This window comes from Dipodomys merriami, unplaced genomic scaffold (genome assembly GCF_024711535.1).
Source record: "Dipodomys merriami isolate MVZ:Mamm:240054 unplaced genomic scaffold, mDipMer1.0.p SCAF_464, whole genome shotgun sequence".
Classification (NCBI taxonomy): domain Eukaryota; kingdom Metazoa; phylum Chordata; class Mammalia; order Rodentia; family Heteromyidae; genus Dipodomys; species Dipodomys merriami.
Window position 1 is genome coordinate 183,524 of NW_027206029.1, and position 18,137 is coordinate 201,660.

The 18,137-nt window shown below is 39.0% G+C and overlaps 1 protein-coding gene across 1 annotated transcript in view; it reads left to right on the forward strand.

Annotated features, from left to right (window-relative positions):
• Positions 1 to 18,137, forward strand: part of LOC138808647 (inactive tyrosine-protein kinase transmembrane receptor ROR1) — a 150,272-nt gene that overhangs the window by 113,275 nt on the left and 18,860 nt on the right. The window contains exon 7 of the mRNA XM_069994907.1: positions 17,561 to 17,772. Coding sequence (XP_069851008.1) covers positions 17,561 to 17,772 — 212 coding nt within the window. The remainder of the gene's footprint in view (positions 1 to 17,560; positions 17,773 to 18,137) is intronic.

The window sequence follows — 18,137 nt, forward strand, 5'->3', positions numbered from 1 at the left end:
ATTTATTTATTTTTAGTTTTTTCTGTAATTATACATATATATTAATTATTGTAAAGACACTGTACAAAGGAGTTACAGTTATATGAGTAAAGTAATGAGTACATTTCCTATCAAGCATTGTTACCCCCTCTTTTGTTTTTCCCTACCATCCCTTCCTTCCCCAATTCCCCAACTCTTCCCTCCCTCCCCCCCACTAGTTGTAAAGTTTGTTTTCAAGATAGTATCTTGTACATCTCATGGTTACGATGGGTCAACCTGTATCCTTATTTCAGCATTTTGTCATTTCCCTTCCACTTCCCAGATTAGAAAAATGTATATACAAGATGCAGGACACCAGCATCAAATACCAGTGAAAACAGGGGTTATACCATGGGGGAAGAACATACAAAAGAAACAAAAAAACCACATAGTGCATTATAAATACATTAAAAACAACAGCAAGAAAGATAAAACCACTTGTGTCTCTATCTTGGGGTTCATTTTGCTTAGCATCAGGTTATATGGACATATGTACATAGTTTTTTACCTTTTCTGTGGTGTAAAGTTGTCAATGTGCTGAAGGCAACAAATGCTGCCAAGAATTTTTTTTTTTTTTTTGGCGGTTGTAGGCCTTGAACTCTGGGCCTGGGCGCTGTCCCTCAGCTCTTCAGCTCAAGGCTAGTGCTCTACCACTTGAGCTACAGCACCACTTCCTTTTGACCTTTTCTGTTTGTGTTAGACATATACTAGTTATTGCAAATAAGGGAAACCAAGGGACCTATGTTTCTTTGGGCCTGGCTTACTTCACTTAATATAATTTTTTTCCAAGTCTTTCCATTTCCTAACAAATGGGGTGGTGTCATTCCTTCCAATGGAGGCATAAAATTTATATATATACCATATTTTATTGATCCATTCATCTACTGAGGGGCATCTGGGTTGGTTCCATATCTTAGCTATGGTAAATAATGCTGCAATAAACATAGTTGTGCTGGTAGCTTTAGTATGGTCTTGTCTGTGGTCATTCGGGTAAATGCCCCAAAGTGGAATTGCTGGGTCATAGGGATGCTCTATGTGGAGTCTTTTGAGGAACCTCCATACTGCTTTCCTACGTGGTTGAACAAATTTACACTCCCACCAACAATGCAGTAGGGTTCCCTTTTGGCCACATCCCCTCCACCATCTGTGTTATTACATTTCTTGATTATAGCCATTCTAACTGGGGTGAGGTAGAATCTCAATGTTGTTTTGATTTGCATTTCTTTTATGGCTAAAGGAGTTAAGCACTTCTTCATGTGTCTATTGTCCATTCTTATTTCCTCTTCAGAGAAGTTTCTCTTTAAGTCTTTAGCCCACTTACTTATCGCGCATTTGTTTCTTTGAGGATTTGTTGGAGGATTTAATTTTTTGAGTTCTAAGGATATTTAAGATATCAGACCCTGTCTGTTGTATGGCTAGTGCAGATCTTCTCCCAATCCGTGGGCTTTCTATTTATCTTGCTAGCTATGTCCTTTGCCATGCAGAAGCTCTGCAGTTTCATGCAATTCCATTTTGATTTGTTGTTTCTTGGTCTTTATTAAAAAAAAATTTGGCCTGACCCAAGGAGCCCTAGAGTTTCTCCTATCCCTTCCTGTAATGCTTTCAGGGTGTCTGCTTTGACTTCGAGGTCTTTGATCCATTTGGAGTTGATTCTGGTGTAGGGTGATATATATAAAGATCTAGCTTTAGGAAGTGTCACTGTAGCTCAAGTGGTAGAGCGCTAGCCTTGAGCTGAAGAGCTGAGGGACAGCTCTCAGGCCCAGAGTTCAAGCCCCATGACCGACCAAAAAAAAAAAAAAAAAGGATCTAGCTTAGTTTTCTACAGGTGTTTAACCAATTTTGCCAGCAGCATTTACTGAAGAGACTGTCTTTCTTCCATTATATTTTTTTAGCTCCTTTATGGAAGATTAGGTGGCTATAGGTCTGTGGGTTCATTTCTGGGTCTTCAGTTCTATTCCATTGGTTATGAGGTCTGTTCTTGTGCCAGTACCAAGCTGTTTTGATTACTATGGCTTTGTAGTAGAGTTTGAAATTTGGTGTTGATATTCCTCCAGCACTGTTCTTTCTGCGAAGGATTGTTTTTGCTATTCAGGGTTTGTAAATAGCCTTTGGAAGTATTTCCATTTTCCCAATCCAGGAGCCTGGAAGGTTTTTCCTCTTCCTTAGTTCTGCTTTAATTTCATTTTTCAGGTTTTTAAACTTTTCATCATAGAGGCCCTTCACTTCCTTAGTTAAATTAACTCCTAGATATTTTATTTTTTGTGGGGCTATTACAAAAGGAGTTGCTTTCCTGATTTCAGCTGTACTCTTCTTGTTATTGGCATACAGAAAAGCCATTGACTTTTGAGGGTTAATTTTATACTCTGCTACTTTGGGAAAGTTTTGGATCAGCTCAAGTAACTTGGGAGTGGAGTCCATGGAGTTCTTTAAATACAAGATCATGTCATCTGCAAAGAGGGAGAGTTTTACCTAATCTTTCCCTATTTGGATCCCCTTTATATTTGTATCTTGTTTTATTGCTGTAGCTAGGCATTCTAATACTAGATTGAAGAGAAGTAGAGAGAGTGGACATCCTTGTCTCATTCCTGAGTTAAGAGGAAATGGCTTTAGTTTTTCACCATTAAGTATAATGCTGGCTGTAGGTTTGTCATACATTTTGTCATACACAGCCTTTATTATATTGAGGAATGTTTCATGGATTCCTAATTGTTCCAGAGCTTTCATCATAAAGGGGTGTTGGATCTTGTCAAATGCTTTTTCTGCATCTGTTAAGATAATCATGTGGTTCTTATCCTTGCTCTTGTTGATATGATGAATTATATTAATTGATTTGCATATATTGAACCAGCTTTGCATCTCTGAAATGAATCCTGTTTGATCATGGTATGTGATTTTTTTGATGAGTTGTTGAAGCCAATTGGCCAAAATTTTGTTGAGAAGTTTTACATCAATGTTCATCAAAGAAATGGGTCTATAGTTTTCTTTCTTTGATGGGTCCCTGCCTGTTTGGGGGATGAGAGTTGTGATGGCTTCATAGAAGGAGTTTGGTAGCGAACTTTCACTTTCGATTTCATTGAAGAGTTGGAGAAGTATTAGTGTGAGTTCTACTTTGAAGGACTGGTAGAATTCCGCTGTAAATCCATCCAGACCTAATCTTTTCTTGGGTGGGAGGTCTCTTATTGCTGTTTCTGTTTCAATACTTGATATGGGTCTGTTAAGTTGATTTAAGTTGGTTTAGTTTCAGTATGTCAATATTTGCTGGAAATTCGTCTATTTCTTCCAGATTCTCAAATTTATTAGCATAAAGGTTTGAGAAGTATTCCCTTATAATGTTCTGAATCTTGGTTGTTTCTGTGGATATTTCCATTCTCATCTTTGAGTTTGTTTATTTGGGTATGTTCTCTTCTTTTTCTGATAAGATTTTCTAAGGCTCTGTCAATTTTGTTAATTTTTTTCGAAGAGCCAACTCTTTGTTTTATTGATTCTTTCTATGGTTTTTTGGACTCTAATTCATTTAATTCTGATTTAATTATTTCTTTCCATCTACTGAATTGGGGTTTAACTTGTTGCTCTTTTTCAAGGAGCTTCAGGTACCTCATTAAATTGTTGGCTTCAGATCTTTCCCGTTTGTTGATGTAGGAACTCAGAACTATAAGTACTGCCTTTGCTGTGTCCCAGAAGAGTTGGCAATTTGTGTGTTCATTTTTGTTAAATATCATGAATATTTGAATTTCCTTTCTAATCTCTTCAACAGTGTGTTATTCAGCTTCCGGGTGTTACAGGACTTTCTTTGGTGGCTTTTGGTGTTGAGTTCTAATTCTATTCCCTTCTGGTCTGAGAGAATGCAGGGCATAATTTCAATGTTTCTGAATTTGGACAAATTTTCTTTGTGACCTAAAATGTGGTCTGTTTTAGAGAATGTTCCATGTGCTGCTGAGAATGTGTATTCTGATGCTGCTGGGTAGATGTCTGTTAATCTAGTTGATCTATGCAGTTGTTTATATCTGAGGCTTCTCTGTTGAATTTTTGCCAGGTTGATTTATCCAGCAGGGATAGTGGTGTGTTAAAATCCCCAACATTTAATATTTTTGGATCTGTGTGAGAGTTGAGGGAAAGTAGTGTTTCTTGGATAAATCTGGGTGCTTCGTTGTTTGGGGAATCGATATTTAGAATTGTAATATCCTCCTGAAGGAGAAATCCCTTAATTAGTATGTAATGACTTCTTTATTTCTTCTTGCTAATTTTAAATTGAAGTCTATTTTATCTGATATTAGGATTGCAACTCCTGCCTGTGTAAGGGGCTGTTTGCTTGGTAGATTATTCCAGATGTTCATTTTCAGAATATTTTTGCTTTTGTGGGCAAGGTATGTTTCTTGAAGGCAGCAGATAGAAGGATCTTGCTTTTTGATCCAACTAGACAATCCATGTTGCTTAATTGGAGAGTTAAGTCCTTTAATATTGAGAGATAGGACTGAGAGGTGTTTGTTAGTTCCTGCCATGTTATCCACCTTCTTGGTGGCTTGCCAACTGGGTTCTTCCTGTGATTATTGGATTCTCTGCTTGGGGGCTGTTTCTTTTCCTTTATGGTGCCCTTGTTGGTTTTTGATGTGTAGGATATCTGTAAGTATCTTTTGTGGGGATAGTTTGGTGGAGATATATTGTTTCTTTTTTTTTTTTTTTTTTGCTGTGGAAGGTTTTTATTTGTCCTTCCATTTTGAAAGACAGTTTAGCTAGGTACAGTATTCTTGGTTGATAATTATTTGTCTTTAGGGCGTGTCATACATCATTCCAGGCTCTTCTTGCTTTCATTGTCTCTGCTGAGAAATCTGAAGTTATTCTGATTGGTTTCCCTTTATGGATGATTGACCTTTTCTCCCTGACAGCTTTAAGGATCCTTTCCTTGGTCTCTGTTGAATCTGTGTGGATTAAAATGTGACAGTGGGATGTCCTGCTCTGGTCTGGTCTATTCAGGGTTCTAAAAGCTTCTTGTATCTAAATGGGCCTATCTTTTTTGCATGTTTGGGAAGTTCCTGGTAGGATCCTGTTAAATAAAATTTTTAGACCTTTAGCTTCTGTCTCTAGGCCCTCCTCTGCACCCATTAGTCTTGAATTAGGCCTTAAGATGATGTCTTCTAAGTGTTGAATAGATCTATCATATTTCTTGGATTTGTCTTGAATACTTGTCTGTTATTTCTCTATAATATCTAGGCTGTCTTCAATTCCAGATATTCAGTCTTCTGCAAGGTCTAACCTACTCTTAAGACTTTCTACTTTGTTTTTTATTTTCTTTCCTTCTAATTAGTCAGATTTGATGGCTTCAAATTCTTTGTTGGAGCTTTGTTTTACATCTTGTATGGACTTCTTTATCTTCTTAATTTGGTTTCAGTGTTCATTCTCCAATCCCTTAGTTGATTCATCATACTTTCATTGGACTCCCTTTTCTTCTGTTGGGCTTCATTCAGCATTCCCTCTGTGGCCTCCACGGATTCCTCCAGCTTTCTGTTTGTGGATTCCATGAATGCTCTATTCATCTTTGTTTATTCTCATCCCACTCATGCAATTCCTCTATTAATCTTTGATTAGCCTTCTCATGCTCATGACATTCCTGTATTAATCTTTGGTTAGCCTCATCACACTCATGCATTTCCCTATCAGGTTCACACAGTCTTTTTCAGGCTTTCAATCTTTTCATTCAGCATGTTTACCAGTAGTGTTTGTAGAGCATTTTGGGAACTCTCCTTTGGACCATTTATTAGCTGCTTTGTTGCCTGATTATCGTGAGCAGGAGTTGAAATACCTGGACTTGCCATTTTTCCTGTGTTTCTCTGGCTTGTTCTGCCCATTTGGGTATGAAAGCAAAACAAATTCCACACTAGAACACTATTTTAAGACAAGCATCAACCAGAGCCCTGTAGTTGCACAGATTGTTTGACATAGTCAAAATGAGTACACATGCAATCTAGTTCAACAGATACAATCTAGTTCAACAACAAACAACTAGGGATAAATGGGCTAAGAAAATCAAAGAAGGAGTTAGCAAACCCGAAATGCATAGGTTTAGGGAGAATTGTGAGGAGAAAATAATATTAGAGGAATGTGGGGAGGAAAAGGGAGAGAGGGAATATAACCAAAACCTAAATTCAGATAGAGGAAAAGTATAGAAGGAAAGGAGAAGAGAGATAAAGAAAAAAGAAAAATGAAAAAAAAAATTAATGAAACACAAAAATTGTATAAATATAAAGAAATAATACTCAATTAGAGGAGTTAAGGCTAGGCATTTGTGAATTGAGTAATCAATATCTAAATTAAGTATGCACACAATGAAGAATAAGGTCTAATAATTGAAGATGGATATATATCTTTGGATGAACAGAACAGCAATTAAGTAAAGCAAACAAAACCAAAAGGACCAAATGGGAAAAGAGTAAAAAGAGAATTAAAAAATAAAATAAAATGATCTTTAAAAATAGAAAACTTTTGGGCCGGGCGCTGGTGGCTCACGCCTGTAATCCTAGCTACTCAGGAGGCTGAGATCTGAGGATCGCGGTTCAAAGCCAGCCCGGGCAGGAGAGACCGTGAGACTCCTATCTCCAATAAACCACCAGAAAACCCGAAGTGGCGCTGTAGCTCAAGTGGTAGAGCGCTCGCCTTGAGCTGAAGAGCTGAGGGACAGCGCCCAGGCCCAGAGTTCAAGCCCCACGACCGACAAAAAAAAAAAAAAAAAAAAAAAAATAGAAAACTTTTTTTTATTTTAAAAAATTAGGTCGAGGGCTGGGAAGGTGGCTCAGTGGTAGAGCACTTGCCTTGCATGCATGAATCCCTGGGTTCGATTCCTCAGCACCACATAAGCAAAAAGAAAAAAGCCAGAAGTGGTGCTGTCGCTCAAGTGGTAGAGTGCTAGCCTTGAGCTGAAGGGCTGAGGGACAGTGCCCAGGCCCAGAGTTCAGGCCCCACGACCGGACCCCCCCCAAAAAAAAAGGTCAAAAAAAGAGTTCTTCGATTTGGGAGGGGAGAGTGGGGGTGGCACAGATCTTGTGTTTCCCCATGTCAGTAACCAATCTCTTGGTGGAGTCTCTGGTATGCTTGTGGTGTTTGGTTTTTCTGTGGCTTGATTTATTTCTTAAATCAGTTTGTTTGAGCAGGCAGAAGGTAGCCCTACCTTACCAGGGACTTTATGACCCTCCTTCCAGGCCAGTTCAGAGGGAGGGTGATCTGCTTTGAGTATCACAAAAGAGGGAGATGGCTGTTTCCTCTAGCCTGGAGTTGTTGTGATGGGGCTAGGTTCTGGGTAGGGTTGAGGCCTGTCAGCAATCAGTAGCTTTTCCTGAAGGGGCTTACTCCTAAGACACTCACACAGCCCAGCTTGGAGCCATTCTCAGGATTTATGTTAACTGAATTTCCAAATGTTTTTCTTTTACCCTCCAACAGCTAGGTCTGCTGCCTGTGCTTTAGTGGGGTGGGGCAGTCTCTGGCTTTGTTTACCCAGTGAAGAAAGTCACTCCTCCATGGGCAGGGCTTTCTCTGCCTGGGAAGGGCAACTTTCCCCAGGATTGTTGTTGAACACTGGAGGTCAGGTTCCTTTGACCTGTTGAATGGCTCCTATCATCTTCTTCCAAGGACTGAGTTATGTGCTAGCTGCTCTGGCCTGATCTTTGTCAGTATCAACGATGGAGTTCTTCTCTGGTGGTGGGAGAAGGGCTACCTTCCCACCTCTGGTCCATGAGAAGGAGTGAGGATGTCTTGTGGGGTACTCACACCTTTCTGTTGGTTTATGGGCCATCCACAGTCTGCAACTGTCTGTGGTCAGATGAGGATTTCTGCTCCTTGTCAGTTCTTGCTGTCAGTGCATAGAATCCTCTTGCACACTGTCTCTGGCACCATTTTTCCAGGCTCTCTCTATTGATATGGTGGCCACAGACACTGGTGAGTGCTTGAATCTGTCTCCTTAACCAAGCTGCCAACATTTTTCCTCTCTGGCCAAACTCTCTGTACTATGATGGCACAGTTGGTGTAACTCTAGCCTTGTACTTTTCACTGGAATGCTAAAACTGGTTTCTATGTAAGAGTTTGTTTAGCCCTCAGCTTTTCCTCTGCCATCTTCCCCTGGCTCAAACTGTGATTTAGGTGTATATGTGACTTAATTGGAGGATTTTTTTTTGGGGGGGGGGGGGGTCCGGTCATGGGGCCTGAACTCTGGGCCTGGGCGCTGTCCCTCAGCTCTTCAGCTCAAGGCTAGAGCTCTACCACTTGAGCAACAGTGGAGGATTCTTGTTCATCTCACAATGAGTCATCTTCTAATGGGACAGATTTAAATTGAGTCCTTTGCTTTCTCCATCCCAAGTGAGACTATAATGTTCGTGTGTGTGTGTGTGTGTGTGTGTGTGTGTGTGTGTGTGTGTGTGTGTGTGTGTGTTGGACCTACACCTTTAACTTGAGGCCTGGGTTCTGTCCCTGAGGTTTTTTACTCAAAGCTAGTTCTCTACAACTTGAGCTACAGAGCCACTTCTGGCTTTTTCTGAGTAGTTTATTGGAGATAAGAGTCTCATAGACTTTCTTAACCAGGCTGTCTTTGAACTGGCTTTGAACTCAGATCTCAGCTTCTTGAGTAGCTAATATTATAGGTGTGAGCCAATGGCACTCAGCTTCCTGCATTCTTTAGTTAGGTCAAAGTTAAGGAAATTTCTAAATTATTGTGTGGTTTTTCATTGTCAGTACTAATTTTGTTATAACTTCAATTAAGTAAGGCTAAAAGGTTATGTTTAATAGAAAATGTGAATGTTATACTTTTTAGTATTATGGTGCTTGGAAAACAGTCAGTTACAGGCTTGTTTAATCTGAACTCTAGAACAGAATAAAGACATAAGTAAAACAAAATATGGCTGCTGTGAATTCTGAAAATTAATCGACTAGGATCATGTGCAAAGACCCAGAATATGCTTTGAGGAAGCAGAAAAAGATAGAAGAGAAAAGATAATTTGAGCAACACATGTCCTCTTCACCTCCCTCTCTCTCTCTTACAGCCTGGGCATCTGATAAAGAGAATTATTTGTTTATTTATTCACTCATTCACCAAATCAAACGTTATGTTGACCTTGTACTCTTTCAGACTGTATGAATTAGCTAGATTAAACCAGGCCTCACAGAGTTCACAGACTAGTAAGAGAACTCAGCATACAAAGGCAAAATCACATTAAGTACTGCCAAATAGCTTATTGAATGTAGTGCTAAATTTTTGTACCAGTGTCTGGCCTAGGACATAGTCAGTGCTCAATAAAATGTATTGAATGAACTGAATCCTCACAGTACTCGTAAGATGGCCGTATTGTTTGATGATGAGGAAGCCGCACATTTGTGCATTGACTAAAGTCAAGATTCAAACTAGTTCATAGAACTCTAGTTCTCACTCTGTCCACAGTGCTAGACCTGTTTTCAGACCAAATTCTGGCTTATGTCAGAGAAATAAACATTCCTTTTTCATTTTCTCTTTTTTTATTTCTTTTTAATTCATCATTTAAACTCTCTGGGTCTCTGGTATGCTACCCATGGATTTTCTTATTCAGCATTTCAGGGAGTCAGGAAAGGAGTCTCTAGTTACAAAGACATCTTGAGAGGCTCCAGGATGCTCCATTTACTGAACCCTAACATTGTCCAGCTCTATCTAGATCTCACTGTTTGCTCTTTTCCTTTTTGTCCCATCTCCCCTCCCTGACAGCCTTACATCTCTAGTCCTCAAAGCTAGCCATCTTTTCAGAGATCTTGACTGCAAAGCTTACTGTTATGCATTCACCTCTGCTCCTTGGTCATCCTCTGAGCTGTGACCTTGGACTGGATGGAAACTCAATTGAGACAGAAACAGTGTATAAATTTTCTTTTTATCTGGCATGCAGGCATACCTCCGAAGTTTTCCATTTCACTGTAGCTTTTATCAATGCTCTTCTACCCAGCTCTGGGTCTGGAGCTTCTTTTGCAATGCCCTGGCCATTTTACTCTATGTTCTGCTCACACAATTTATGCCCCAATCTTCCACTAACTGAGATCCCAAATAGAGGCAAAATCCTGTGTTTTGATTTTCAAAACTTGGCCCTTTATTTTAGTTGAGCAGGTTTTATGGTCATGTTTCTTCTAGCCATGCCAAGATTATCTGTTCTTTTCTTTAAGTAAAAGTTCATCCTCTATTGAACAATCAAAATTCCCAAGCAGCAGTATTACTTTTATTCCTAAACCAGCTTCACCAGAGTTCCCACTGAAAAGTAGGAAACCATTTGGCTCCATTTGGAGTTTTTATACCTTTCCTTTATATTGCCTTTCAAGACCTTGCCTTGCAACGATTTGCCAAAGGGCACATTGCCCACTTATGTGCCTGAATAGCCTTGACTTGTCCCAAAACTTTACAAACAACCCCCACTCTGGGTTGTGCTTTGCCACAAACCATTTTCTACAATGTGGTAGTTTACAGTTTGGGGCAAGGCAGATGTTTTCCAGATTGCCAACCCTACAGTTTTCAACTCACTCTGTCAGCAGTCTTCTCCGATATTTCATAGCAGACCTGTTGTAAGGCAATTCGTTTTTTAGCCATTTCGTCAAACCAAAATTGAACATTACAGTGAGTTGGATGGTGGCAAGAGGAAGGAAGGAATCGAGCAGTACTTTGGATAGCTTGAAGTTTTCCAGAAGAGTTTTTATGCTACAGATATTTCTAAGGTGTATTTTAATTTGTTTTCAGCAAGGGAAAGAACAATAATTACTTATAGCTAAGCTATATCCCATGAACATTTTTAACTATGAATTTTTCTCAATGTTTTCCTTTTCTTAATTTTTTTTTCTGGCTCCAGAATATATTCTGTCATTTCCCCCGTGTGTCAGCTGGTCTTTAGACATGCCACCACATGAATAGGAAATGCTCACCCTTAGGTGACAGAATTCTGATATGACACCACAATGAATGTTGCTCTTGGCTCTGTTCAAGAAACCAGTGGCACACACAAAAAGACTAAGGGGATTTTAGGAAGAGGTTGTTTATGAAGATGTTTTTAGGGGCACTAATAAGGAAAAAGACAAGTCAGATGGCTAGCCAGAATGAAAGGTCTTAACACCTACATTAGTAACTTTAGTTACCATAGTAACTTGACCCCACAGAGTTTAGCTAAGGTATGCTGCCCCTTTGGTAGAGGAACGCAGCCAACCCTCAGCAACCCCGTAAGGAAGAAGCAAAAGAAACAAACATGTCAGCCATACTCTTCCTGTTTCCATGTCCTGCCAGTGGCTCCCAGCAGCTAAACCTAACTAGAAGCCAGCAGTCAAGTGCTCACTGATGCTATCCGTAGTGGTCAGACTCAACATTGAGCCAGAGAGAAGAAGACTGAACAAGCAAATGTGGTGGGCTGAGAGACTCTTGGGAAAATATCACTGACTTTATTATCTTGCATAAGAGAGACAGAAGTTTGATAGAAGCCTAAATAAGTATATTGTGTAAGTTTATTAAATTACCAATTCACATTTCAGTTTCAGCTTTTATGAATTTGTCGCTTTCAAATTTCCTATGTTAGTAAATTCAATGAACCATGTGTCTTTCTGTGACTGACTTAGTCCCTTAACATCATATTTTCAAGGTTCATCAGGTGGTGCACATGACAGGACTTACTTCTTTTTGAAAACTGAGTAATATTCCATGGTATGCATATCCCATGTTTTCTTCATTCATCTTATAGCTTCTAAGTATTTATCCAAAAGAATTGGAAACAGAATGTTAAAGAACTATTTTCATGCCCATGTTCATTGAAACATAATTCACAAGGCTCAATGTGGAATCAACCCAAGTAGTCATGAATGCCAGGACTGAGGAGAGTTGTTCGACGGATATGACTCTCAATTTTGCAAGACCAAACCCTGAAGCTCCTTACATAATCATGTGAATGTATGAGATATTAATTATGTGGGCTTTTTTTGGTGGCAGTTCTGGGGCTTGAATTCAGGGCCTGGGTACTTTTTGGTGCTTAGAGCTAAGAGTTTCACAGACTTTCCTGCCAAGGCTGGCTTCAAACTGTGATCCTCAGATCTCAAACTCCTGAGTAAGATTAGAGGCATGAGTCAACAGTACCTGGCTTATGATATTTTTTTAAATTTATTATGTTTTTTATGATTTTTTTAAATCAGCATCTGTTAGTTGTACAAGGTGGGGGGGAGGGGTACTTTGACATTACCATGTATGTATACCAAGCATCTTGATCAGAGTCACCCCCTCTGTCATTCCCTCTCCTCTCCTCTCTTCTTTACAAGAACAGTCTCTGTGAGCTTTGTTGCCCCCTTTTCCCACAAACCATTTTGGTTGTTTTGTTTTAATGACAGTATTAGGGCTTGAACTCAGGTCCTTGCACATTGGTTGGCCTTTTTGCTTAAGGCTGGCACTCTACCACTTGAGCCGCACCTCCACTTTTGGCTTTTTGCTGGTGAATTAAAGATAAAAGACTCTTGGATTTGTCTGTGTAGGCTGGCTTCAAACTGCAGTACTTAGATCCCAGCCTCCTGAGTGGCTATGATCACAGGTGTGAGCTCCTAGCTCACACCAGTTCTGTGTTTCTTATCATTAAATATCTCTCTATTTTTTTAAGATTTGTCTAATTTTAATGAAATCATGTAGATTCCAGTTCCTAAGATTTTTCTTTCAAGTGCTCACAATGGCTTACTTCCCCTAACTTATTAAAACTGAGACATTTTCTGTGGAGAAAAAAAATTTTATTGCCAGCATGGCCTATTCAACATTTTTTGAAGGAATTCATTTGAGACTAGGCAATAGATATTAGAAATCTACTTCATATTTTCTTCAGCAAGTCAAGAGAATGAATGGCAAGACTTAGCATGCCAACCAAAGGCCTAATTCTACCCTTTCTCCTTGGGCTTTAGTAAATGTGCTTAAATATCATTGGTCCAGCCTAATGTGGGCTACAGACCCACTTATTTTAGTTCTTATATAATAAATGGTGGTGGTTCCTGTTCTCTTTGGTTTCACTTTTTTTCCAGACAAGATCGTAATTTAAACTTGTTTCATTTCCTTGGAATTCTAAGGTTCTGTAAGATTCTTTCCCACCTTTGGCATATTTAATATCAGAGCATTTTCTTGTTTTAACTCAAAGTAATATCCCAGATGATGTTTCACTTTACAAAAGTACCCCTTGAATAAGAAATCATGTTTACCTTCCTTTAAGCCCCAGGGTAAAAAAGAGTATTTTTGCTCCATTATATTTAATTACTAATCAAAGTATTGAATATCATTGTAAAAATAAAATAGGAATGTCAGATGTGAACTGTGATACCAAATTGTTGATTTTTAAAAGGAAACGAATCATGTGATCTGGACTAAATTGTTGGTTTCAAAAATCCCAAGTATTGAACTTGATATAACTAATAGGCACGTTTAACTTTTAAACAGTTATTCTGTATAAGAAAAAGAAACTCTTCCCTATTCTAATTTCAGCCAATTTTCTGTGCAATGCACTGAAGATTTCCTTTCCCCTCTCTAGTGAGTAGTACCAGTGTCCATTGTGCCCATGTGCCATTTTCATACAGTGTGAGCCTCTGGATCTTAGTGCTCATTGAAAAGAACCTTGGATTTTAAGGAGAATGAGGAAAAACATGTTTATTCACTCTTTTGTGATTAGGAATATAACTTTAAAAGCATGGAAGATGCTTTAAAGGAAGACAGGTTTACATTGAACCTGGGCTTGCTTCTGTCTTGCTTTGCCATGTCCCTTATCCCTCTCAGCCTTAATTTCTCCATGTGTAAAGCTGAGATAAAGTGCTAGGCTCAAACAAGGAACAAAAATGTTTGAGTGTTTAAAAGGGACTTGGCAGGAATTGGTTTTCTAAGGGCTTTTTCATAAGGCTAGTTATTCTATGAAACATCTTTTTTCAAAAAGATTGTGCCCTTTCTGGCCAAGCACAGGAAAGAGCCTTGTTATAAGGAAAGAGACCCAGAATAGGCTTAAATTTGTTTTCTGTCACTTCTAACATGACTTCACATTATCCCACTTCATTATTTCACTTGACAGGAAGACATTATGTCTGTTGTCCTCCTTTGCATATCCTATGTGTAAGCAAAAGGGGCTGAGTTTGTGTGTTTAAAGGATTTAGCTTCTTGAAGTTTCTTCTCCCACAGATCCACAGGGGGATTTGTCCCAGAGCGCCCTTTTACAATAAAAGGCCTTCCATGGATAATCTGATAGGGAATGAATTCAGAATAGAGGCCTTTGTTTGCCAGACAGGTGAGACCTTACCTTCTGTTGTTGCTAAAATTCTAGGCTGAAAAAAATGACTAGCGTTACATTAGTCTTAAATTAGCGTCATTCCTTCTGTAATCATTACACTCATAATGATTTCACAGAAAAATCCAAGAATAACTGAGAAATTCTATCATGTTAATAATATATCATCCAACAAGCAGATAGTAATTTTTTATTATCCAAGGTTCTTTCATGAATTTGATCTCATTTGATTCTCCTGTGTGCCACGTAAGATTGAAAGAGTAGGTATTATTCCTGTTGAATGAAGGAGGAAATGGAGATCAGAGAGCATTTCTTACTTTAGGTCTTTTACTAGTTTCAACTCCAGACATGGCAACAGGTATGAGAATAGGCACATTCCATGTCTCCTTGCTTATTGTTTGCAACAATTCTACGAAATAGGTATTATCATTATTCCCTCTTGGTAGACCAGTTTACATGGAGTGGCTAGGTGCTGGCCCATGTTCACATAGATAATGGCAAAGGCAGAATTCAGTGGTTTCTGACTTTAAAATGTATATCACATTGTCTCTAACATAGGGGTATGTGTTTGTATATGTATCCTGATGTTTGTATGCTTATGTGTGTGTTCTTACATAAGTGCTTACATGTGTGTGTGGGTGTTGTGTGTGTGTGTGCTAGTATATGCACTTTTGTGTATCTGTGTATACATTTCTATACTTACCTTCGGCCTCAGGGAAAGACATTCTTACACATACAATTCTTTCCTATCTAACCCCAGACATGCAAATATAGTCATTACTAGAGAAACATGCCATGATTAGTATGGTCTCCAGAGATGCCTGGGTTAGAAAGTTCTCTGCCATGGTGGATAAGGTGGGAGTTTAAAGCATCATTGTCTTTCATAGCTTCAATGTTACTCTCTACCTTTCAGACCTACCTCATCATCCACATTCCATACAGGACATCTCCAAGGAGAGCATAGATACAAAGTAGCAAGTGGTCTTCAATTGCTGGCAATGCTGGAACAGTAGCCAAAGCAGGAGGCATGGAGCAAGACTGACTTGGGAAATTGCAGGGTTTAACTTACTAGCTTAACCTTAACCATGGTATCCCTCTAACATTTCACTGTTTAAAAATGAAGATAAGGGCCAGATGTCCCACAGCTGTAATCCTAGCTATTCAGGAGGCCGAGATCCGAGGATCATGGTTTGAAGCCAGCTGGAACAGATAAATCCAAGAGACTTACTCCAGTTAACCACCAAAAAGCCAGAAGTGAAGCTGTGACTCAAGTAGTAGAGCATCAGCCTTGAGCAAAAAAGCTCAAGGACAGAGCCTAAGCCTTGAGTTCAAGCCCCAGGACTAGCACCAAGAGAGAGAGGGGTGGGGGAGAAGTATGTTACCTCCTAATCTCAGGTTAAAATTAGGTCATTATGAAAAGCACCTGGTCTCTATAATAAGGATAGCAAACATGACTTTGTGCTAGTAGATTAAATTATATATATACATATTATATATGTGTATATATGTCTACACACACACACACACACACACACACACACACACACACACACAGAGTCAGTCATGAGGCTTGAACTCAGGGCCTGGATGCTGTCCCTGAGCTCTTTTGCTCAAGGCTCTGAGTCTCTACCACTTTGAGTCACCACATCAATTTTTTCTAGTGGGTTTTTTTGAGATATGAATTTCACAGACTTTCCTGCCCAGGCTGGCTTTGAACTGTAGTACTTGAATCTCAGCTTCCTGAGAAGCTAGGATTACAGCACCCAGCTTCAAATAATTATTATTTTTATTATACCAATAACCAAATTTAACCCCCCCCAATGCCCTGTGAGCTTTAACCTAGAGTACTCCTTCCTAATGTATTCAGAGTCTGTTTTGTGAGAAAAAGGTAAAAATATGACTTATTACAGCTATATTCTAGCAGAAGTGGAGATTCAAGGAAGGTAGATATAAGTAAACATTATTTCCATTTTCATGTACTTAGGAACCCATTCAAAAGAACTGTAACTTTAGGTACTCTATTTAATGGAACTTTGGGGGTCTTTTCATCATTCTGTTCATACTTCCCTTGTAGCATTTAAAACATATTGCAACCATGTTTTTCCTCAATTTCCTTACAAGCTCCTTAAAGGCAGGGAGCATATCATGATTAATTTTTCATTCTCACTACTGCGAATAGTGCTTGGCCCTTAGTAGCTTTTGTTTACTGACTTGCTAAGGGACTTAGAAGGATAACTTAATAGATGCATGCTAATTTTTTGCAAAGTAAATAATCATCTCTAAATTTTGTGCCCATCTAAATTTTCACACATTTCAGTTTCCTGAAAATGGCTGATCTTGCTGGTCAGAGAATGTCATCATGTAACCCCTCTAATTACCATCCTATAATTCTTGTGTTTGTTTTACCAGTCGAATGATTTATTAATGATAATACATGTTTTAAAGTGGTGGGCTTTAACAGTCAGACTCAAACCTATAAAAACAAAAGCATACCTCATGCCCTTCTACACGTATTATATTCTTTGCCAAGCAATGGTAAAGTGGGTGGATAAGATTTCAAAAATATACTTCAAAGTGTTAGCACTCATGATTATTAGGTTCATATGAAACCATTTAAGAATAATTCTGGGGTTTCAAACAAGTGTCAAGTTATACAGAACTTCCGTGCTAGAGGGAATTGTAGACACCATCCAGAATATTCGTTTACTTCTACACATGAGAAGTGTTCAGATCACACAGATCATCGGTGTTTGACCTGATGCTGGCTTCAGGTCCCTTTATTCTCAGGCCAGTGGCTTTTGGGACACTGGACCCAGGATTCTTTAGCCACATTTTATCTGGAAGGTGTAGAACTGGCCCCATGAATCTACTCCATCCAAAACAAGCACATCATTTGTGGAATGCCATGTTGTGGTGGGTGACTTGGGCCAGCAGCCGATAGAAGAAGAGTCCTGTGGTCTGTATTAAAGGTCTTGGATGTATACAGTCCATTCTCGTGGTGTTTAACTTTTAAGGTGTTAGAGAAATAAAGGTCTGCTAATAAAGAGAGGAAATATCAGAGTATCCCACACACATACAAAACCTTCTCAATTTTTAAACATTTGAACTTTAAACTTTTAAACTTCAATAAATTATCTATAGAATTAGTAATAAGCAATGGATTCTTTTTTATCATAGATTTATGTATATTGGGGAAAAGAAGGTTACTTTACACTCAGTAATGTAATATTATGGAGGTTATTTTAACAAGTATAATTCTTGCTATTTTCCTTGTCTGTATCCAGATTCAAAGGATTCCAAGGAGAAAAATAAAATGGAAATTCTGTACATTCTGGTGCCAAGTGTAGCCATTCCCCTGGCTATTGCTTTCCTCTTCTTCTTCATCTGTGTCTGCCGCAATAACCAGAAGTCCTCGTCACCACCAGTCCAGAGGCAACCGAAACACGTCAGAGGCCAAAATGTAGAGATGTCAATGCTGAATGCATATAAACCCAAGGTAAGTGAGAGATGCCAAACTGCAATGACTCCGGGGCTTCAGGTTAAAGTGAAACATTATAACCCTCCCAAACTTAGAAAACAAATTATATCAAATCATGTTTTATACATACTAGACTTTGTTTTCAACAAATGCAAAGACTAACCACCTATCTCAACCGTTACCTGAGGCAGCATAAACATGTTTTCATAGGGTGTCCTGTCCAGGGGGACTGGCTGGGGTAGAGGAAGAATCAGGAGCCAAATCATATGCTTGCCTTACAATTGTTGGCCTAGAAAGTATCCTTAGGAGATCATCTCAGTCAGGCCTGGAGGGATCAGAATGTGAGATTTTGTTTCCTTCTTTTTTCTTAATTTAAAAGGATG